The sequence below is a fragment of the Vidua chalybeata genome, chromosome 30, assembly GCF_026979565.1.
Source record: "Vidua chalybeata isolate OUT-0048 chromosome 30, bVidCha1 merged haplotype, whole genome shotgun sequence".
Lineage (NCBI taxonomy): Eukaryota > Metazoa > Chordata > Aves > Passeriformes > Viduidae > Vidua > Vidua chalybeata.
This window is the reverse complement of record NC_071559.1, coordinates 1,119,147-1,142,924: the sequence shown is the minus strand read 5'-3', so window position 1 is coordinate 1,142,924 and position 23,778 is coordinate 1,119,147. Positions and strand designations below refer to the sequence as shown.

Sequence of the window (23,778 nt, the reverse complement as noted above, 5' to 3'; positions counted from 1 at the left end):
TGTTCTGATCACTGGGAGCGCAAGGGAAAGGACGAGCTTGCAATGACAGCGGCCAGGGAAGCCCAGGGAAGGACACCTGATCAGGTGGATGTCACACCTGTATTCAAATCAAATCCTGCCCCAGAGAAGCCCCGGGAGCCTCACTCCCCACCCGGTGACGCCAGGCTGCTTTTCAGCAATTAGCGCTGATGATCTGTTCTAACCAGTGGTGCTCAGTCAGTGCAAGGTGGTAACACCCGCTAATCCTGCTAGCTCAGACAATGCTCCTCTTTCAACATCCCTGCTCCCCTTCCCCCATGGAATGAGAACACTGAATCATTTACTGTCTAACAAAACCATAATTACTACAGTGGAGAAATTAAGGAAAATGATCACGTAGGGCACAGCATCTCCCCAACAAAGCCTCCAAACACGGCTGCAGCAAGGAAAAGATTCCAATTGGAAAGCAGTTTGTGTGCATTAAAAAAAAAATGTTTGTATGCTTTAAAAAAAAAAAAAAAATCTGTTGATGTTTCCAGGAGTTTGTGTTACCAGAGAATCCTGGTGGTGCTTCTGGTACTTCCATTAGCCCCAAAACACAGGCAGCTACTGTACTACAGACAAACATGACAAACAGATTGCAACAAAAATAATTACATTTTTCTATTCTCACTGATTCATCTGGATTTCAGGTCTCACTCCTAGAAATTACATGATGACTTGGCCTTTCTTGCCTACTCCCCTGCTGATGCCCAGGCACAGGACAGGCAACGTCTCCCTGTGGTTTTATCATCTCAAACCTGAAAGAGCAGAACACAGGGTCTGGGTCTGCAGGGCTTGGGTCTGGAGTACCAACATCGAGACAATGAAGACCAGAAGTGCTGCTGGAAGTCCAGAATGTTCTTTTGCTGCACGTCACCTCCAGATAAGGCCTTTCAAGTGTGACTGGAGTGGCAGGAAGGACATTGGAGAAATCCAAAGTGAAAACTAAGTGCACTTGTGGCCTGGGCAAAAAATGGGCACAACACCGGGCCAGCACTTAGTAAGGAATGCTGTCATCACTCATTTATGTACTGAGAGCTGGTTCTCACCTTTCTTGAAGAAATTCCTCCCTGTGAGGGTGGGGAGGGCCTGGCACAGGTTGTCCAGAGGAGCTGTGGCAGTTCCATCCCTGGAAGTGTCCAAAGCCAGGATGTAAAGGGCTTGGAGCCACCTGGGATAGTGGAAAGGTGTCCCTGGCATGGCAAGGGGTGACACTAGATGGGCTTTAAGTTCCCTTCCAACTCCAGCCAGTCTGTGTTTCTGTGATTTTCCTGGAGAACTGGCAGCTTCTAGACATCCCACACTCTCCCCAGTGGTTTTACCAAGGGTTAAAACTGAGACATCCTCAATTTCAGGCTTCAGCAAGCCTAAAAACAACATTTAAACCTTTTTTTCTAAGGCTGTGTGCTCAAATAGACTGTACCTGTGCAATGGCCTTAAAGTCCTCCTACCACTCTTAGCTACAACTGCAGCACAAAAACTACATTTGAAACAAGTTTAGACAACTGCCTTGTTCTGTCTGAGGCCAAATGATGATGCAGCTTCAAAGATTCCCTCCTCCTTCCTCTGGGTGAAGCTGTATATCAGGTTTCCTTCTTGGAGATATTAGCAAGGTCTGTGAACTAAGAGTCTTCCAGAAAAAGTCTGATTTCTTGAGAGAAATAACACCTTAGTCACTGCACTTGTCACCAAACAACCAGCACAGGTTTGGGCTCTGGAGTTTCCCTTTAACAGCACCATTGTATTCCCACTAGGAGCATGAAAAGGGCACTGAAAACCCAGCAGGGCTCACAAAGCTGTGTTTGTTGGGCACAAGCATTAAACTGCTACAGCTTTGGTGTTGAAAGTTTCACAGACAGATCAGCTCCAGATTAATTTACACACACAGAACAAGCCGACTTGGCCGCAGCACTGTGGGGGCTCTGTTCTACAGTTCCAAAACCCTTCTCTAAAGGCTTAGGAGTGTTGTTTCACCAAACTCAAACTATTTTAATCTCAACATTTATTATTTCAAAAGAATTCCATTCAAGATGAGGGCTTCTGTGGCATGGCTGCCCTGTGTTCAAGGTCTGGGTCATTCCAGGTCACAAGGTGATCTTCTCCCCAGGTCACTGGGTACCATAAACCTTAAGGGTTTGTTTTTTTGTTGTTGTTGTTGTTTTAACTTTAAGCAGTAAATCCAACTCCTGAAACTATACTGAAGAATCTCTTTATCTTCCAGCAGCACTTCTGAGTTGCAGCAGATCCAGTGTCCTCGCCTCACCCGTCTGGGCTGTGTATTTCCAGCTGTAATCTTCGAGGCCATATGTGATGCATGACCAAGTGGGTGAGCTAAGGACAGGGCTCAGTGCCCCCTGCACACCTGGGCTGGGGGCATCAGTGACAAGGAGGTGTCACCAGCTCCATCTCAGCCACAAACCCTCCCTCCCCCACACAAAGACACACCTGGTAACTTATCAAGGGCTTTTCTGCTGAAAATAGCACTATCCAGGGTCAGCAAAATGAGTTCTCAGGGGCTTTGGGAGCTAGGACTGGGAATAAAAGAGCCTCTCGTGGGTGTAACTGAGCTCTGGTTGATTCTTCTCTCACAGCAGATGTGAGAATGTGCTCACCGTGACCATGTGTGGCTCACACAGCATCACCGTGCCCTGGTATCTCTATTTAAAGTTCATTTAAAGGATTTCCTCAGGTACATTGGTCAAAGGACCCCTTCTTCACCTCTCATAAGAACTAAAGAGCCAGAAAGACTTTGCCTTTCAGATCCCTCAGCTGGGACAACGGAATGCAAAATGCCCTTGTGCATCAGGAGGAATTTCTTCATGGAAAGGGCAGCTAAACACTGAAAGGAGCTGTCCAGGGAGGTTTGGAGTCCCCATCCCTAGAAGTATCCAAAAAATGACTGGATGTGGCACTGAGTGCTCTGGGCTGGGGACAAGGTGGGGATCAGTCACAGGTTGGACTCGATGACCTCAGAGGGCTTTTCCAGCCTCGGTGATCCTGGGATTCTGTGATCAGCCACACAAATCATGCTGCCAATGCACAGCTAACATCTACCTTTCCAAAAGGTACAATGTTTTTTAAAAGGCTCCAAAGACTCTTGAAGATAAACTCTTAATCAACTCCATCAGTTAATTGTGCTAGCCCTGATAACCCAAAACACAGGCTCTGCTCTGCCTCCAACCAGGACCTACAAAATCCAATCACCAAAGTCAACTTTATAGGAGATATTCTATTGTGAAGTGCAGCCATATAAATGTTTTATTACCCATAAAATTTATGTGCAGCACATGCACATAAAGAGTTGAATCCCATACACAAATAAAAAATCTTGCATGTAACCCCATCCTAGGGATAAAAAGTAAAAATCCTTTAAATAGCTACAACTTGTCTTTGGGGGGAAATGCATTTTCCCTCCTGAATGCAACAAACCCAAGACTTTGTGACAAGCAGGATTTTACAAAATCTGTTCAGGAGAAATGTTTTCATCTATTTTTAATATGCAGCCAGTGAGAACCATGTGAGCGGAGAGGCAGGAGCACTGCAGGGTTTTAGCACCAGCCCTGCACCAGAACAATCTGCAGGAGGGGACAACAGACAGTGTCACCCAAGAGCCAGCTGAGCTGAGGAGAGCAAGACAACTCCCAGAGCATTAAATAACCCAGCTGAAGTGATCGTGCCCTGAATAATTCTTTTTGCTGACTAACCTCCTGCTCACAGACACCAGCAGAAATTCCCAAGTATTCAATCCCTGGTGCAAGTGCAGACCTCGCACTCTCCCACCAGACTGAAAAGCAAAGTTTCCCAGGAAATGACTAAACTGTGACAGAGCTGTGATTCAGCACTCGATTCAGGCAGGTAGAGCATTGTCACCCTCCAGGTACACACTGAATTGTTTGAGCTGGGAGTGATAACGCTCTGCCAGGAGTTGCCTGTCCAGCCCAACTACAAGAGATTACACACAAACTCTGCCTGTTCTGGCAGTCTGCACTTTCTGCAAGGGATAGACAAGTGTGGACAGATGATTTTCCAAATCAAGCCTGGTTTTAGCCCAGGAATTAAAACAATGACAAAACCATGCTGGCACCCAAAGAGATTAAAACAGGAGTTCCTGTGGGTTTTAATCCTGTGCGTGACTCCTATCAGCCACCTCTTCTTGGCTCTCAGGTGTCAATATTTAATAATCCTCTTGGCTTCAATTTTTAACATAATACAAGTGCCACAGGGACTCCTTGCTGGTAACTCTCCTCCCATCCTGACTCCACAGCAACACCTCATCCAACCATACCAAAAGGCAGTTTGGATACACAGCCCACTTCACTCCAGCTGGACCTGAAGTTACTTTTCCTAAATAAATCCTAGATTCTTGAAGGAGGGGAGAAGAAAGAAATTAAGAGCAATTATTGCCCTATCTAGTGATCAAACACAGCTGCTCACACCGAGTATTCAGCAACTCCGACCTGCCCTTAAACACAGCACAGAACCTAACCCAGTTGGCACCTCACCCTGCACAGTAATTATGTATTTCCAGATGGGATAATGTTATTCCAAGTCACAGCCATGAGGTCGATGATTATGCATGATGAAACAAAGAAAGAGAACTTGATGGAGGCCCTGGCACTTAGAAGATCCCTCCTCCTCAAACAAAACCCGACTAAAAAACAGAACCAACCAAGCACAGTGAACAATCAGTAGCAAGAATGAATCTTTCAAAAATCAAGAGGTGAGACACATATCCCACACCCTTCCTGCCCTGGTTTTCCCTAGGAGCCAGTACCAAGGGTTTATTTATGAGGATGTTACTCCCATTCCATAGAAAAAGCAGCAGACAAAGTGGAGAGAGCAAATACGTTTGTTTCTCCTAAAGCACTGAAATCTGGAACAGAACCCCGAGCCACTGCACTCCCAAGTGCTCACTCGAGGACAGTCACTATTAAACAGGATTAGTCACCAGAGCAGGATCCCACTACTTAAAGGCAAAGCAATACAATTATTAAACTTTTACCAGCCTCCAATTAGTGTGCGACACCTGTAATTTGACTGGCGGAGACTCCCACCAAATTCCCAACACGTTCCTGACGGAGGCAGCAGCAGCTCCGGGAGCTGCACAGAGGTTTCCTACTCATTCCCTTCAAGCCTGACTAGTGGGAACCAAAACACTTTGTTCAACACCCTTAAACCTGCTCTGCACACCCCCATCCCAAGCAGGATTCTGTATCCTGGGACAGGGAGGATGCCCCACGGAGCAGGACAGCTCCTCCACACAGCCAGCAGGCCAGCTTTCCTGCTCTCAACAGCACAAGCCATTCAAGCTGGCTACGAGCCTGGGAAACCAGATTTAAATAGACAGAGCAGAAGAAAAATGTCCTGCACAGCATGGCATGAGCAGCAGATTCCAGGCCCTGCGCTCAGTCCAGGCTGTGTGAAGCTTTCAGTTGTGTTTACATCAGCATCCACGGCTCCTTAAAGAATGGCACTGCTAAGGAAACCCTGTTGGCACGTCACCAGCAGGCCTAAAAAACCCCATTATCCTGTCAAGATCCTTCTCTTTACAAGAAGGATCACGCGAGGGGCGACTTCTGTTCAGGGCTCTTTGGGCAGAGTCAACGTCTGCTCCAGCAGAGCTTTGTTCCCGCTGCAGAGCAGGATGTGGCAAGATCCTGCTCATGTGAAAGCCTTTAAGCTGCGTGGAAGATCAAAATAACGAGGCAAACTTGAGAGAAAAGAGAACCCAACAACCCAGCCGCACTCTGCAAACCCACCCCAAAGTCACTGAGCTCGGCTGCTTCAGGGCAGAAGAGACTTTTCTCCCAGCACACCCATTCCTCCTAATTAATAAAGCACATTAATTGTTCTTTAAAATGAATCACATTCTGGTTTTGGTGCAAAGTGGCCTTTTTAAGTAGAAGAAAATATCCTTTTACCATAAAGAGAAAGAACAGTGAATTTACTGCCCTTGTTACGCAGGATATTGTGATATCACCCCGATATTTCTGTTGTTCCAATCACTAACATCCTCACACATGGAATTTTCTTGCCTTCTATCTGTACCTCACCATCAAAACATATTTTCACAAAACTAGGAGGACATATATCCCTTCCACACTGACATCAGTGGACCTTGAACCAAAATAAACAGGCCCAAAAGTAAAAAAGAACTTATTCACCAGCCATCTCCAAATCCACAGCTACTTCTGACAGAGAATTTTCCTCCCGTTGCCTCTCTCAGGGTGCAATATCTCCTCTTCCAATTTAAATAAACTGATTTCTCAAATGTCTCACTTTTAGAGGGAAGGAAGTATGGAGACATCAGCAGGATTATTTAAGAGCACACAGTCAGCAACTTGACAAAAACTAGAAGAACGCAAACAAAAGGGGTTCTCACGTGCTGAAAGGCAACCAGACCCGTCCCCACGTCCTGCACTCTTCATTTGACCAGAATATCATGACTTTGGAAAAGAAAGAACTTTATGTCTAATAACAGGCAAAAATTCCATGGTGCATTTGCACTAACAAGGTGCAATCCTTCCAAGATCAAACGTACTGTAAAAAGGGGTCCAAAATGATGAAATATTTACACAAACTTCTACCCACATAACAGCAGTATGAACAGATTTCAGCCCTAACCAAATAAAAGCTGGACGTTGTCACCAAAACACTGCTTGGCACTGGAAAAGTAAGAACTGCTGCTTCTGTTTTTTGGTTAAGATTATGGGGAAGTTACTCACAGAACAAGACGAGCTTCTTAAAAGTATTTCAGTGATAAATCAAAACAGATAAACCCTACTTCCATACCATAAGCGAATCCAAATGTTTTCTCCAGTTGTCCTCACATACACCACCACAGGAAGCAGCCTGATAAATCTGCTAAAAGCCTTAAGAAGCCTAAATTAAATATTCATACTCTGAAAATGATGAAGCCAGCACGAAACCCAGAGTCTCCTTCGCCACTCCAGCTCTGTGTAGCCCAGAGCAAGAGATGAAAGATTTCCTGCAATGGGTGATGCTGAGCTGGAATCTCCATGAAGGAGAAGGACACTGCCTTTGGGAGTTCAGGGTTGAGTTTTGTCACTTGGGGATTTTCCTGAGATGCTCCCTTACCTCTCTGTTACCTAACAGAGAACTACCCCCATTTCCTCCAATTTAAGGATCCCTGGTTGGTCGGGTTTTAATAATAACCTGAAAAGATTTGTTGAAAGCGCCTAAAAAATCATGTAATTGAATGATGACATCAATTACTTAATTTTAATGAGAGTGAGATCATATTTTAATTTTCCATTCTGCATTAAATTCCAAGCAAAGGTGACTGTGCAGTTTCTCTCAGCAATAGCCAATGTCCCTCCAAGGTGGAAGCAGAATTACTTTCAATAACAAACTAAACTTTATTGCCTTATTTCTCATTAGCACTTAATTCTACAGAATTAGCTTGGGTTTATTACTATGCAAAAAGACAGGTAAATCCTCCAACTCACTCCTTGAAAACAGAAGCCCAGCTTTGAACTCTCTGGTTCTCACAAAAGGAAAAAATCCTGCCAGCTAAATTCTCTCTAGGCATGGACAGAGCAGAATTCAATACACAACTCTAAAATATCCAAGAAAAAACCCCAAACCTACAAAAAAAGACAAAATTTAACAAATGCAAGACCTGGAAAAGCAAGGTAAGAATTGCAGAGGGTATGGAATGAGACTTGTCAGTCGTTTGTGGGGAGCCCGAGGTGTTCAGCTCCACATCACCCCGATGAAAAAGGCAGGATGGAGGCCACGGATGGACACAGGTGCATGGGGCAAAGCTGCTGCTTCTGTTCCACATGGGACCCTGGCAGAGCTCCTGGACATCTGTGGCCTAATTCCACCTCTCTTTAGGCTGCTAAGGAAGGCAGGGACATCCCAGGCCCTTCCCTCTCCATCACTGCAGGAGCCCCACCTCTTCCAAACCTGGAGATCCCACAGAACACTGGTTTGCCCATCTGAGGATCCCACTTCTTCCAAACCTGGAGATCCCACAGAACACTGGTTTGCCCATCTGAGGACTCCACCTCTTCCAAACCTGGAGATCCTACAGAACACTGGTTTGCCTGACTCCACCTCTTCCAAACCTGGAGATCCCACAGAACACTGGTTTGCCCATCTGAGGACCCCACTTCTTCCAAACCTGGAGATCCCACAGAACACTGGTTTGCCCATCTGAGGATCACCCTAATTGCAGCCTTGCCCCACTGACCTACAACCCATTCCAGCATCCACTTGCTCTGTCTTGCTCCAGTCTATTCCACACCATTCCCACCCCTGGAAGTGTTCAAGGCCAGTCTGGACAGGGCTTGGAGCAACCAGGGAGAGTAGAAGGTGTCCATGGCAGCAGGGGTGGAATGAGATGAGCTTTAAGGTCCCTTCCAAGCCAAACCATTGCATGATTCCAGTTCACTTCCTACTTGGTCTCTCAACCTCACTTTAATATGAGTTCCTCCACCACAGCCTGTGTGACCTTTGCAGCCTCACCACCGAAGAGATGAAAATTCAACATTCCCTTTTATTTCTGCTAGAAATGACAACATAAAAACTACTTGGACAGGAACCATCTGCTCCTGTGCCTAATGGAGCCATAATCACAGGATAACAACCATTCCACAGAATATTCCACTGTTTATAAAACCAGGGTGTCAATGTAATAATATTAATGGGGAGCTGCTTGTGTCTTTTGGATAAAATATGATATTCACAGCAGGCTTTGCTTTCAGCTGCAAGCACCACAGCCTTTTACAGCAAAGCAAAGCACCACAGACAGCACTCACAATTAGGGGGTGGAGGGGCAGGAAGGGCTAAGGACGTGTTGACAGTAATAATTTAAGATGAGATATTCTGCCAAGAAAGAGAAACTAAAGGATTAACAACCAAATAGAAAATCTGCAATTAAGCAAAAAACCTCTGAAAGAGAAGGACTGCGGACACAGCTCCGGGTTGGATCCTTGCCCTCCAATTTGCTCTCCAAGACTTCTCTGCTGACTCCATGTGTTTCACAGAAGTAAAATTCATGCCACGCCACGTAACAGTCTCTCAAGAGAAATGATGATGTTTGGGAAATAAAACAACCACTTCTCTCCAACATCGCTTGCACAACAGGATTATTTCTTTCTTAGCACTGGGATTCTACAAGCACAACACAGAACTGTATAAAAAACGCAGAAACAAAATAAATTCCTTGGAGAATCCCAGCTGAGATCTTCCTACCAGACACAGCACTGACCTGCAGTGACAGCCAGTCTGAGCATCCATAAAAACACCTGCAGGCTGCAGTACCTCAGAGGGACCCAGGAAACTCTGGAGAGCTGTTTCCTCTAGCCCTAATTCTGCTGGAGGAAGACACAACAAAATTCCTCCTCGGACTGCCAGGTCACAGGCAGGTGGCCTCCAATTCCATGAAAACACACAACCACACAGAAGCCACAAATGCAGGATGTGCTCACGACCCAACACTGCGGTCACAACTCCCTGAAGTGTGATACCTGAATCAGTTGTGCTGTGCACAGGGCAGGATTGAATATTTCATGTTAAAAGCTTTAAAAGGAGGAACAAAAAAAAAAAAAAAAAACTTGGCCTAGAAGTGCAGGCTGTCAAAATCAACCCCTCAACTGACAGACAGTGCTGAGAAGCCTGGCATGACAGCCATAAATCACTCCAAAATCTTCTTTTCATGCAGAGGAAAAGGAACAGCAAAGATCCGAACATGAAATCTTGCCCATTTTTAATTTGCTTGGTTGCACTTGTTTAAAATTGACGTTTATTTTGATACTTGAGCTTGTCTCTCCTTTTTATTTCTGCATGCAGCAAGCTGAGAATGAGGAATTTATCACATGGAGAAAGCAGTACATCCCAGAGGCACCCACCCCACAGCCAAGGCAGCCTGACCAGTGGAGACATGTCCTGCCCTGGGAGCAGAGGGAAGTCACGTGTGGGCCCAGATGTTCCAGAGGGGACCAGTTCCACGCAGAAGATCCTTCCCCATGGTCTGGTTTCAATGGATGGGGTCAGTGCTCTCCTGACAGAGCCACGGGAGGAAAATCCTGAGAATTCAACACAAGATCTTCAAATTCAAACACCAACAAAGCCTCGGGAGCTAATGGACACTGACATGAAGTGTGTGATCACTTCCAAGCCTTCACCTCCCTCCCAGAGAGGCCAAGGAAGGTCCTGGGGATGCAGCAGTGTCCAAATGGACTCAGGTTTCATTTAATCTCTAACAAAGGCTTGGAGCAATTGGCACATTGCCCGGCCTTGCTGCCTTCTTCCTCTTCAGATGTGCTTCCATCCACAGATAAGGAGAGGTGGCTTTGAATTCACACCCTGCACAATCAGAGGCAAAGGACAGCACAGGAAACCCAAGTCAGCTTTTCCCCTCGGCGAGGGAACTCCCTGGAACAGCCAGCACAGTCCTTCTCGTCGGCGTGCCCAACACAATGTCACAGGAGACAGCAGACAATGTGCTCAGAGCTCCACCATTAACTGGTTTAGTGAGTTAAGACACAGATCTGTCTGCAGCTGCTTGGGGCAGAATGTGCTGAAGGAGCAGAAATGCACCTTTCAACTAAGAATCCATGAAACAGCTTCAAACGTTCTCTTTGAATGGTGGAAACAATCCAACGACTGCAAGCTTATCCCAGTGTGACAGCACCTCTTGGGGACTTCTTGTCACACTTCACCCACAGAAAACTATTCTGAAATAGCTCTTCCTGACAGCAGAATTATAGAAAAAACAGCTCTGACATTTCCTAGGTTTCTCTACTTCAATAGTTCCCTTCCTTCTCCCTTTCTAGGACTATTTTACAGACTCCTCTCCTGGTGTCAAGGATTCCACTGCAATACTGTGAATTTCTTTGCACCTGCATCCAAACCCAGGAGCAGCTGCACCAGCACAGCCCCAGGGTTGCCACTGCAGGGTGGGAGCACCAGAAAGCCACACACACACTCCTGGCTGCACCAGGGTCAGATCCTCCACAACCTGAAGCCAAAGTCAACTCTCAGAGAAGACTATTTTCTCCTCCTCCAGTTCTCCAGCCAACTCTCTTCTTTTATCCTTCTGCCCAAATCATTGTGCCTCTGCTGGAAGAGGAATCTGCAGGGCTGTACAACATCTCTGTGTTCACACCATTTCACTTGGTCTGTCATTTTAAACATTCCCAGGAAGGTCTTCTGTCATTTTAAACAAGAGAACATAAACAAGTAATTACTTTTCTAGGAGAAGAGGCCAAGTTCTGGCATCCTGGAGAACTTTTTTATGACCATCATCCCCTTATTTTGTGTCTCCCTCCCTTGTGCTTTGCTGAATCCAATAAAATATCTGAAAGGTGAGAAAGAAAAAACATCACCTTTGCTGCAGACTCAACGTTGATGAGTGTGAGCCTCCATAAATACATCCCTGAGAGCTGCCAGTATATAAACCTTGATTTCCATTTGTCTTTTCCCATCGAGTTCAACACCAGAAGTCACCTCCACATCCCACAGGGAAGTGAACAGGTTGAACACTATCAGCTGTGCCACTGCACACTGAGAGCTGAGCAGGATCCCTACAGGAATGGGAATGCTGCAGGGAAGGATCGTGGTGTGTAGGACAAATCTCTGCGACCCCCTTGTGCCAGAGGATCCCATTTCCCAGGACAAAGCTCCAAGGAGAGCAGGCAGTACAGGAGAACAGTGCAAAGCAAAAATCCAAACCCCGACCTCTGGTACTAACACTCAAAATCAGCAACAGCCACAGGTAACAAGGGACATTTCAGCCTCCCCTGTACAGGAGCTACAACAGAAGAATTGGAATCAGAGGAGGCAGGGAGAAAAAAGGCCCAAATGTTCTTTTTTTCTTAAAGTCACACCTGGAAAAACAGCTTTGTTCAGATTTATTAAAAATCAGCTTATCCACCATAAAAGAGAGGAGACCCACACCATGAGGTGAGTAATTACCCCCCAAGACACAGGACAGGAATCACAGGAACATCAGGTATGACTTAGCTGGATCCAAATGCTTTTCCTTACAGCTTCCATGCTACAAGCAGCTACTTCTAAAAGTGTTTTACCAAAGCTCTGCCCAATGAACAAGGACTTGATACACAAGAGGCAAAGGGTAATTACATCTTCCTGTTTGCTCTTCTTGCCAGAGATTTTTTTGAAGGCCTACTACAAAAAGAATTGCCTTGAAAGCCTTGCAAGGCAACACCAGCTCCAAGGTTATAGATTTTTCTGATTTTGGGGAAATATGAGAGCAAATTAACTCAGGTCTCCGTGCTTCTGGTTAAAACGACTAAAACAATGTTCCCAAGTCCTTAACTCTAATGGCAACTGGCCCTACACAATTTTTACATGCTGCAATTTTAAAACAGGACTTAACAAGTAAAGTGTATCAAATACAGGAATAACTACACAGAAATGTTTGCTCAAGGTTTCTAGGTGTGGCTGCAGCCAAGACATTAATAGGATTATTTATATCTGACTCATTTGCTTCGCCTTCATCCACAATTCTCCCTATTTGGGACTCAGTAATTGACTTCTTTCTGCACCACACGACTTTTTAAAATCAGGACATCTTCAAGGAGGACTTGGAAAATTTAAAGCAGAGAGGAGAAATCCCACAAATACAGCGGGTTTACATCTTGTTCAACCAAACCTGAGCATCACCATCATGGAAAAGCTTCCTGAACACACAGCACGGTGAGACATCCACTCCCTGGTAATCAGACTGCACATGTCACAGTGTGAGTGACAACATCCCCTCAGCCACAGAGGGTCTGATGTCCCCTGCTCTGTGTCCGAGCTGCTCACCTCACCCCTGTGCATCTCCCCCTCTTCCTGCTTGGGAACTCAAAATAACAATACTTCCCCCTTTTCACTGCGGCAACTTCCAGCCCCAAATTGCGTAAGAATGGAGGTTTTCATTCCAATTACAATAAGAATTGTTCTTTTTTTAATCCACAAGGGATCACTTAAGGTTTCTGCCCTAAGAATAAACACAGGTCTCAGTCTCAAAAAACATTTGCACGAGCACTTGAGCACTTGGCCATTTGGAGATCTCCTTTTTGTAACACAAGGGGCTTCAGTCTCACATTCAGTATTTTGCCAGGATTGACACAGAAGCCCAAGAAAACTGTCTCAAAATAATTTATCATTTGGTTCTTTCACTGCTCATGAAACACAGTGAAAAGTTTGGTATTTTCTTAAGAAATACAGCTTACATTCCTAAAGGTTTCATGCTGTGCCCTCTCCAGTTTGCCAAAGTTCACGGCTTTTGGCGGAGCGGCGGCACCTGAGCTCCCCGAGATGGAAAGAGTGAGGTGCCAAGAGGAGAGAGCAGCCTGACCCAACGCTGCTGCCAAAGGCTTTGTTATGAAACCTGGGGTGCAGCTCCTGAGGACACACAACAGAACAGAGGTGCTTTTCTCCAGCCTGGAGATGCAGCACATCTGAAGCAAACTTCTCCCCTTTCCTCATCACACACCACGAGCAGCCCTGCAGATGCCATCAGGATCTTGCTCCAACACCCCATGGGACTCTCAGCAATTTCCTGAATGCCAGAAATGGAGCACCTTTAATAGGCATTTTCCACTTGTATTCAATTAAGGGAAAAAAAAAAAGGCTGCACAGTTTAATAACTGCAGATCTGTTTATTCTCTACCAGCACCGCAGAGGATCAGGGACTTTCATCTCCCGCTCGGATCACCTGACTCCCTGACCCCACTCTCCATCACAGGGTGAACAATCACAGCCTGGAATTTGCCATGTCACTTCCCAGCTCCTTGGAGGAACTCTCCTTGTCCTCACCCCAGTGACAATGCACATTGTGAGCAGGAATGTCAGAGCAGGAATGGCCAGCACTCGCCTTCCTCACACCACGGCCCAGAGTGACCTTGGACAACTGCTAACCCTGCTCTTACCTCTTGCTAGAAAGGGAGCACAAAACTTCAAAGCCTCCTTCCCCTCCTCGGGGCTTCTTTTGGCTGGTCAGCTCCTCTCTGGGATCAGAGAGAAGTGCACACTTAAAATGACAGGGAAAATTGATGCTAGAGGTGCAAGCACCAGGCAGAGCAAGCAAGGTGTATCAGGCCACCCCTGATGTACCCTGCTGCTGCTGCTCTCAGGGAGCAAATCACAGCATTTCCAGAAAACGTGCTTCAAGCTGAAATGGCTCCTCGCAGGTTAATTAGCACCCAAAATGATGAGCTGATGCATTAAAGGAAACACAAACCTCCTTCAAGCACGTCCTCACCTGACAGCCCTTTCTGGAATCACACACAGGGACAGGGCCTGAAACCAAATGTTCCAGCCCTCGACCTTTTCTGCTGTCTCACTCCCTCTTTGATCACATCCTTCCAATTTATGGCAAACCAAGTGTCCCATCAGAACTTACTTTGCTCATATGTGCCAAACCTAGAACTTCCAAAATCTCCCCTGGTTTGTCCTACACATGCAGCATCGGGTGTGTGTCGGGTGTTCCCCTCCGTGAAGGGGATAAAGCAGAACCTCCTCCAAAAGTTACCTGTGCTGCTCTCAGAGAAATGAATTATAAACCTGTATTAGAGGAACACCAGTGTTGTTATTCCCAAGTAAATTTCTCAATTTCAGCAGTGAGCTGAAATCCAGGAACACAAACACTGACTCATCTTTGCAGTTTACGCTTTATCTCCAATAAAAGGCTCACTTGTCCAACTCCTTTAGGACTAAGCCACAGGAACAACATCTCTCCTAAGAGCAAAAGACAAGAAAAACATCCCAAACAAATCTTTTCCACTGCTGCACTTTAGACCTGATGTTTGACATTAGTCCTGATCCCAGAGGCAAAATGGGAGCTCTCCATGCACTCAGTCACCCAGCTCCCACGGCTACAGCCATCCTAAATGGAATGCATTATTCCTGCATTAAAACATATGTTTTTCAAGGCAGCCAGCCATCCGGCTGTTCCGAGGGAGATTACAGAAGACCTAATTTTATCAGGCAGGGATACAATTCTCCTGGTTGTTTTTGCTCCCTAGGGACATGGAGCTGGTGAAAGCAGGTTGCCTGACTGCTGGGGAACAATTCCGAGAGGCTCCGTCACCGATCACTCAGGCAGGAACTGGAATCCTGGGTCCATAAAATGTATTAATGGATGCCCTGTAGGCTCTGTGGGCTCCCATCCCTGTGGAATTCAGAGGCCAGGAAGACCTAGTTTGCATCAGCAATTCTCAAGTCAACAAGAATTAGAAAGAGTTTATGTTGGCAGAGAAGTGCTAAAACTTTTTAGGGTTTTTTTTTTATTTCCTTTTTCTTTTTATCAGCTTAAATTACACTAAATAAAACAAGGTGATTGCTCACAGCAAGGAAAGTTATGTTACTATTACATTACTATCTTTGGTATAAACTCAGTGTAACTTAAACTTACGTCCTGCCTATGTTTACTTCAAGTGGTGTTTCACAAACTCTCTGCTTTGAAGTTTGAAAAGAACACAAACTGATGGAAACAGGCATTTTACTCCAAATATCAGGCAAGAGTAACAACGCAGTACATGATTCAAGATGAGAAATACAGGTGTGAGGCTTCTCCCAAGGCTTTTCATGACATGCAATGGGAAAATTCGTGTAGCAGATGGAATGCTGCTGCCTGCAGAGCATCCGTTAGCTATAAATCACTGTTTCCTCACACTTGGTGCAAATGTAAGAGTCTTCCATTCTAATTAATACAACGAGACATCCTGGCCTGATGACTCGTCCCTGGTTTCACAAGCTCTCCAAAAAAATTTTGGATTGAATCAGCCTCAACAGAGAGAAACGCTTCAATTCCTCTCTCTATGAATCGATGTCCAAAAAAGCAACTGAGCTACTCACTGAGAGATTCAGGAAATGCTTTTTATAACTGAGACGCACGGTTTAAAGAAAACCGTCCTAAGAAATTATCTGCACATTGTATTTGAAAGAAATGCAAACAGGAACTCTCCAACTTCTGCCCATCCCTCGGGAATGCTCACCATGAGTTCACTCTTTGGCTCCTGAAACTTGCCACTGAATAAACATGATAAATCCAGTGAACAGAAAACTTCATGACAAACACTAATCAGAGAGAGGGAATCAGGAAGGAACCATCACCCTTTCCACAACACCACCAGTGAACCAGAAACACGGGGGGTGCTCCACATTCCCTTCCCTGTGGAGCTCCAAGGATTGCTGCACGTTGGGAAGAGCAGCAGCTCTGTGCAGCTCCTCTGCCACCCATCACATTTCCTACTCAATATTTCATGCTACAGCATTTAAAATAGCAAACTGGAGATCAGTTATCTAGGACACCACAGCAAACTCCAAATGCGGCTTTAGCGCAGCTGCGCCAGGCCAACAGGTCTGGTGAACACTGCCAGCCTGAGCAGGCAGCTGAAATGGCAAATATCACCCATCCTGGAAGCACTAACAGTCATAAAATCCACCTGGGAACCTTTGCTACCAGATGTACCCTCCACCCAGATGAACAAACTGGTTTTAACTCCAGCAAAGCTTCACAGGAGCAACCAGGGAGGACATGCAGGACTCTCTTTAAAGCCTCTAATTTCCTCCTCTCCCCAAGGCAAAGGGTCAGAGCTGCAGCTTTGAAAAAGAGCCCCAAACTCTCTCCTCATTTCCTAAGTATAAAAGGGACAACGCAAAAATATGCACATTCTTTAACCTTCCTGGTTATTTTTTGTTATTCCAGTCTGGATGCTCCAAAAACCTTCCTCCCCTTCTCCATGTTTACACGCTTCAATCATGCACCAACAGAAAACCCAACTCCCACTCACAGTAGCCAAAATATTTCATCCAGTATTTGTGTTTAACTCCCTCTCTCCAAACCATTAATCACTTAAATCATTCTGCTTTGACCATCTGCAGAGCAGAAATCTGTGATCATCTTGTGGACCTTCTGTTTGCTGCACTGGTGACAGATCTGGTACTTTGCTCCTCTCGGTCACGACTGGAGCTGGATTTCCTCTTCCTGTGACACAGACGCTGCACGGAATCCATGTGCTCCATGCTTACATCACTTTTTCCTGGGCTGTGAAGCTAAAGAAAATACAATTTCATCCACAGTGAAAGCAGAGGAGGGATCTTTATTGGGATCTTTGCAGAGCCAGCCAAGGCTGGATGATCCCTGGGCGAGCACAGCCAGCTCCCTGTGACAGCTCCAGGAGGGTTTTAGGCATTTCAAAGCTCCCAAGCTGTACCTGCACACAGAGACTGCGTCAAAGCCCTGCACAGATTTCTCAGCAGATTTGGGACCCATCTGCTGCCAGTCCTGCAGGTAAATTAAGGAAGCAACATTAAAGCTTTCCCAGTGCTGGTTTTGCCTAATGCAAGACTTGTGGGTGAGATGCTGCATAAATGCACAAAAACCACCTGTAAGTCCTGTTAGCTACAGGCTGATCAGATCCAACTTGCTTATGTTTATAAAGCTCTTCTTCAAATTTTCTGTGCTTTGCCCACAGTTCCTCCCCGAGAGGGGGAAGAAACTGAAGTGAAACCTTTCTGCTCACTCAGCACAATCCATACAGCCAGTCCCTACTCAGACAATTACTTCCTTTGACTGTAATTTAAATTCTGTGCTTCAGCTGCTTAATCTATAAAAAAGGCCCTCACCTACTTTGACAGGCGCCTGGCAATCAAAGATTGCAACCTGAAACACACAATTTTTCAAAGATCAGAGAAATACCCTGATTCTGTAAGAAATGTTCAAGCCAAACAAAATAAAGGCTCTAGCCACTTGCTTGAGTCAACATGTTTTCTTCCAGTAAGGTTCTATCCTATTTGGCTGGCCTTCAGTCCTGAGTTTCCACCGTTTTGCTGATACTCCTTTTTCCATACATGCCACCATCCTTCTGTTTCCTCAGCTTCTGAAAATCCTCACACAAAGCTTTGCTGTGCCTCAGCTCTCCAGTGAGAGACAATCAGCTTTCAAAGGAACAAACCCAGGTGCACGGAGCCGTTCACAGAAACACCCACCCAGAATCACAAAGCAGACAGCAAACGTGTGTTTAGCTAGGAAAGCAAAGAGAAACCAGCTCCTTCTGCCCACTAGGCAGGAGGGAGTAACTGTGTCACAGAAGCCAGAAGTGGCTGAAATGACCTCCAAGGTCTGAGCTGCTCACGGGAGCTCCTGGTTACTACGAGGTGGAATTCCCTGCCCTTCCCTGGATAGTTGGGTACCTCCAGCTGGTGTTTGCCCCACTGGCACCCCTTTACTAGTTAGAAACATCAGGCAAGACACAAACGCCAGCAGCCAAATCAGCTCTTTACAGGTTTTGTACTGCAGGCTGGGCCCTGCAGTGGGGTTCTCCTGCTGTCACAGGCAGAGCTCTCACCTCCAGGAGAGCACACACTTCCCCACACAGGCAGTACAAGAGCCACAAAACGTGTCCTGCGTGGAACAAATCCTCTGAACGTGCCTAATTAGAGCCTTTGAGTCTGGATATTCCAGCGTTTCCCAGCTCCATTAACAGCTGGGATGAGGTTGATGTGAGAGGAGCTGCTGGAATGTTTCACCCAAGGTGTAAAAACACCCAAGCCCAGGGGTGAAGTGCTTTAATATTAACGTTTTTCACCGAATATGAGATGAACTCAGACATTCACCTCATTCTGGGCACCCTTCAGCACACAGTGAGAACATTCTAAGGAACAGCATCGTGTGGTGGATCTGAAGTCACCTTCACTCAGTGCTGCAGCTCAGCCCAAAGGTGAGACTGAGCTGCCACACTCACAGATGTGTGAAAATGGGGGGAAAGTTAAAGCTAAATAAAGTTAATATCCCCAGCACTTTCACTCATCAAACAGAAACAGATGTAAATACAAAGACAGCCCTTCCCATCATTAGTGATGCATAATGTGGGTGTTACTGACAGATGAAGAAAAGCACCAGAAAGAAAAATATCCCAAAAGTGAAAAAAGAAGGAAAACATGAGTAATGAGCAGGTTCCAGGTCTCCCACAGCTCCATGACCCAATTCTCAGCTGATATATTGTTACTTGAACATTCTTCCTCAGAGGTATCAACACTAATCCCTTCTGTGAGGCAGTGGAAGCTCTCCCTAAGTTTAGACTCAGGTTTAAATGCCCTTCACATTGACAGAAGACAATGAATTCTTATGCACACTTAGAAATGAATGAGTTGGTCTCAAATCCATCGCCAAGGCCCAAGACACAGAGTGAGATGCAATTTCTGTTGATTAATGGACAATTCATGTTTCCTGAAACACGTCCCACTCCTTTGCTCAGACATTTCCACTGCAGCCAGGGATGGGATGACTGTTACTCTGCACTGACCACAAGGCTCAGAAAGGAATAATCCAGAGGTATAATTAGTCCTGTTGCTCTGTCTGCACAGATTGCTCCTTAAGAAACTCTCATGGCTCACCATTGCAAACTCTTGATTTCTATTTCCAGCATACATTAAAGTAATCCTGCTCCACTTTGCATCCTGCTCGCTGACGCAGCACCTTTCACAACCACAACGCCAGATAAGGTTTTAATACTCTATTTCCCCCCGTTTTGTTATAAATTCTCTACTCTGTGGTGGTTAGTAGTAGCAAAAAGGGTGAAATTCACTGCAAGGCTCAGCACACCAAGTGTTTGTGCTCCCAGCCCCTGGAGCCAGGCACTCCACACTGTCCATCAAAGACAGAGCCATCTCCAGCTCCTGCTGTCAGGGACCCTGGGCTACTCCCAGCAGCTGCAGCTCCTCTCCTCTCCCAAAAACGAGGTGTTCCTATGCAAAAAACCTGACAGAAATATTCACACAGCCAACAGTCAGAGACAATCGAAGCTGCAACAAGGGGGTGGCAAAAAAAGGATCAAGTGTTCTTATCTGAGCAACAACTGAGCAGTGGCACATGGAGCCCTGCTGCCATTTTTAATAAAATGCTTCTATTCAATATTGTTTACTGTCAACAGCCCATGGTTATATTCAGCTGAACAATGCACACACAGGCCTCAAAATCCCTCAGCTTAAGCCTCAAACTAGGGCGTATTTTTCAAGAACTCCACAATGACATTACCTCACTCCCCCTTCCCACAGCTCAGTTATCTCAGCAACAACATCCCCTGAAATATGTTCTCAAGAGTTTGGGGACACAGTCACCCAGAATTCCCTGTACTCGTGGGCTTTTTTGACAGAAAAAGTGATTTGCACAAACAAATCCCTGATATACATATTAAGAAATCCAAGTATTAAACTCACAAAGGGGCAGTGGATTTAATATTCAGAGAATTACTTACATAACCCACAAAACTTCACTCTGTAGCACCAAAGTTGAAGCTACTGGAGCAGCTTGTTAAAGATTAGTGGGATGTCACAGCAGCCAGTCCAGCAACAGAGCTCATTTATTTTTAAGTTTGCAGTACAATCTATCACAGGGTCAAATCATAACGGGCTTTCAGTGCCACAAGAAACAAACCTCAGAAAATCCAAGCAAACGCTTGAAACATTTAACAAATTCTTTTAAAAACCCATTCAATGTCACGTTTTGAGCAACGCCGCCATTCCTCATTCTTTGTTATCACGCAGTCCCCAAAAGCAAACACTAGATAAAGTTTTATCACTTTAGTTAAATGTCTGCAGCAAGTTTATCTGGAGAAGAGTTAACAAAAGCCCCAGCCAGCCAACATCAGGGGTTTAGCTGTGTTAGGAAAGCAGTGCCATGGCCTTTTCTGCTGGCAAAGCCTTGAGTGCCAGTGTGGGCAGCGGGGGCTGACAGCCCCCAGCTCACCCTGGGAGTGAATTCCTGATCTCCAAAGAGTCAATAAGTCTCTTTTATGCACTCTAAGCTCTGGGATAAACAGAGCAAGATGTGCCTGCAACTTGATTTTTCGTAATTTTTAATGCTAAGAGAGACATGGATGATCCTTGTAGGGTCCCTTGCAGCTCAGGATATTCAGATTCTCTGGTTATTCCAGCCATGCAGTGAACCCTCCTGAGAAGCCACCTGATTTTGGCATCAAGTTCCATAGCGTGATAGGGGGCAGGAAAATTAAAATTATGCAAATCTGAGCTACCTGCTCTGCAACCTTCCCCCTCCGCCTCAGCTCCATCCCTCGCCCTCCGGCTTCACAAGGGAGATTCACAACAAAGCTGTACCCAGAGCAGCATTTTAAACGCTGGGGAACAAAGACAAACCCATGCAAAAAAGGAAACAACAACAACAACAACAAAAAAACAACCCAGCAAAAAGCGCATGCTCTGAACCGATTATGGCAAAAGAACTTATTCAGAAAGTGGGAATAAACAGGGTTTGCTGTCATTATTGTGCCCGGAGTTCCTGCGACTCCCCCGCCCCACAACTGCCTGTCCCGGGGTCTCTCACTCCCACTCGGCGTCCTCGGCTCGGGAGCTACGGAAAAGAGGCCACAAGGAAAAAAAACACTCCCGAGGGAGGGACGGGGGGGTCAGGTCACCCACCCCAGACAGGTGAGGGCCCCTCCGGGGGTTCTCCCCGCCATTCCTCGGGGGTCCCCCGCACCGAGGATGCTCCCAGCGCTCCTTCCCCTCAGACACAACCCCAGCCCCGGCCGGGCCCTTCCTTCCTTCCTCCCCCGGTCCTCTCACACAGAGCCCGGAGCCTCGTTCACCGCAGCCCGGCCACTCCCGACCCCCTCTCGCACCCCGCCACCCCCGGCCCCTCACACGGAGGCTCCGCGGCGCCCCGCGGGCAGGGCCGGGCCGGGCCGGCCGGGCTCCGGGGGGTTCCTCACTCACCTTCCGAGAGCTCTAGCTCCAGCTCGGCCAGCTGCTCGCGGACCTCGCGGGGCAGCGAGGACACGGCCGCGGGCTCGGCCATGGCGGCGGGCGGGCTCCGGGCGCGGGTCCGGCGGGGCTCAGCGGCCGCGGGGCGCGGGGGGAGCGGGAGCGGCCGCAGCCTCCGCCATGGCTGAGCCCGGCGCCGCCGGCACGTGACCGCGCGGCGCGCGCGCCCCGGGCCCCGCTGCGCCCCCGCGCGGCCCCGCCCCGAGCTGCAGCCGCCCCGCGCGCGCTCCCGCTCCCGGTGCGGCCCCCGGTCCTGGGAGCGATCCCGGTCACGGTGCGGCCCCCGGTCCTGGGAGCGATCCCGGTCCTGGGAGCGATCCCGGTCACGGTGCGGCCCCCAGTCCTGGGAGCGATCCCGGTCCTGGGAGCGATCCCGCTCCCGGTGCGGCCCCCGGTCCTGGGAGCGATCCCGGTCCTGGGAGCGATCCCGCTCCCGGTGCGGCCCCCAGTCCTGGGAGAGATCCCGGTCCTGGTGCGGCCCCCAGTCCTGGGAGAGATCCCGGTCCCGGTGCGGCTCCCGGTCCTGGGAGCGATCCCGGTCCCCGTGCGGCTCCCGGCCCTGGGAGAGATCCCGGTCCCGGTGCGGCTCCCGGTCCTGAGCGCGCTGCCGGTCCCGGTTCAGCTCCCGGCCGTGGGAGAGACCCCGGTTCCGGTTCTGATCCCGGCCCTGGGAGCGATCCCGGTCCCGGTTCGGCGCCCAGCCCTGGGAGCAATCCCGGTTCCGGTTCTGATCCCAGTCTTGCTCCCAATCCCAGTTCCGCTCCCAGCCCTGAGCCCAATCCCCATCCCCAGTCCTGGCTCTGCTCCCACTCCCTGGTCCCAGTCCCAGTTCTGCCTCCACGCCTTGGCCTGGTTCTGCTGCCAGGCCCCATCGCCAGTCCTGGTTCTGTTCCCGATCCCGGGACCCGTTCCACTCCCATCGCCAGTCCTGGTTCTGTTCCCGATCCCGGGACCCGTTCCACTCTCATGGCCAGTCCTGGTTCTGTTCCCGATCCCGGGACCCGTTCCACTCCCATCGCCAGTCCTGGTTCTGTTCCCGATCCCGGGACCCGTTCCACTCCCATCGCCAGTCCTGGTTCTGTTCCCGATCCCGGGACCCGTTCCACTCCCATCGCCAGTCCTGGTTCTGTTCCCGATCCCGGGACCCGTTCCACTCCCATCGCCAGTCCTGGTTCTGTTCCCGATCCCGGGACCCGTTCCACTCCCATCGCCAGTCCTGGTTCTACTCCTGACCCCCAATTCTGCTCCTGATGCCCGTCCCCGGTCCCGGTTCTGCTCCCGGTCCCGGCCCCGTTCCCACCCGAAGCCGGCAGCGCGCCGGGTGAAGCCTCTCTGGAGCTGGGGCCAGTTTGGGGCTCCTGGAGCTCCTGGGCCACGCTGGGTGGGATGTTTCCCTCCCCGGGATCTTCCAGACGCCTCTGGCCCCAATCCCGGGCCCGGGGCTGACCCTGCTGGAGCAGGGATTGGACCCAGTGGGACCCCGAGGCCCCAGCAGAGCTGAGGCTCTCCCTTCACCCCCATTCCCTCCCACCACCACTAAAAGCATTTCAACCTCCACAGACACAAGTAAGAGCTCAGAGAATTGTGGTTTAAGGGTTTTTTTCTTTTTTTTTTTTTTTTTTTTTTGGTTTGTTTTCTTTTTTTTTTTTTGGTGGGTTTTTTTTTTCTCTTTTAAATCAGCTTTATTTTTCTAACTGTTATTTCAATTTCCCATAGCACCTTGGCAATGTCAAAAACAAATACAAATACATGTATTATCATTTGAACACTTAAAGCATGAACCTACTTTACACAAATTTTGTTTTGGACATTTTGACAACAGGAATAAACCAGAACAGACAGTCTAAAAGCCAGATAAGTCGCTTTTTTCTCCTTTCCTACCACTTTGAAGAGAGATCGTCAATGCCAAGGGGAAGCTGGATTCATCCGGGAGGAACAAGATGTCTGTAGTAACTCGAGCTCAATATATTATCTGAATATTTTGTATTCTAT

General features: G+C 47.7%; 1 protein-coding gene across 1 annotated transcript in view; it reads right to left on the bottom strand.

Annotated features, from left to right (window-relative positions):
• Positions 1 to 21,820, bottom strand: part of DIP2B (disco interacting protein 2 homolog B) — a 64,645-nt gene extending 42,825 nt beyond the window's left edge. The window contains exon 1 of the mRNA XM_053967407.1: positions 21,739 to 21,820. Within this exon, the coding sequence (XP_053823382.1) occupies positions 21,739 to 21,820 (82 nt within the window). The remainder of the gene's footprint in view (positions 1 to 21,738) is intronic.
• Between the last annotated feature and the right edge of the window lie 1,958 nt (positions 21,821 to 23,778).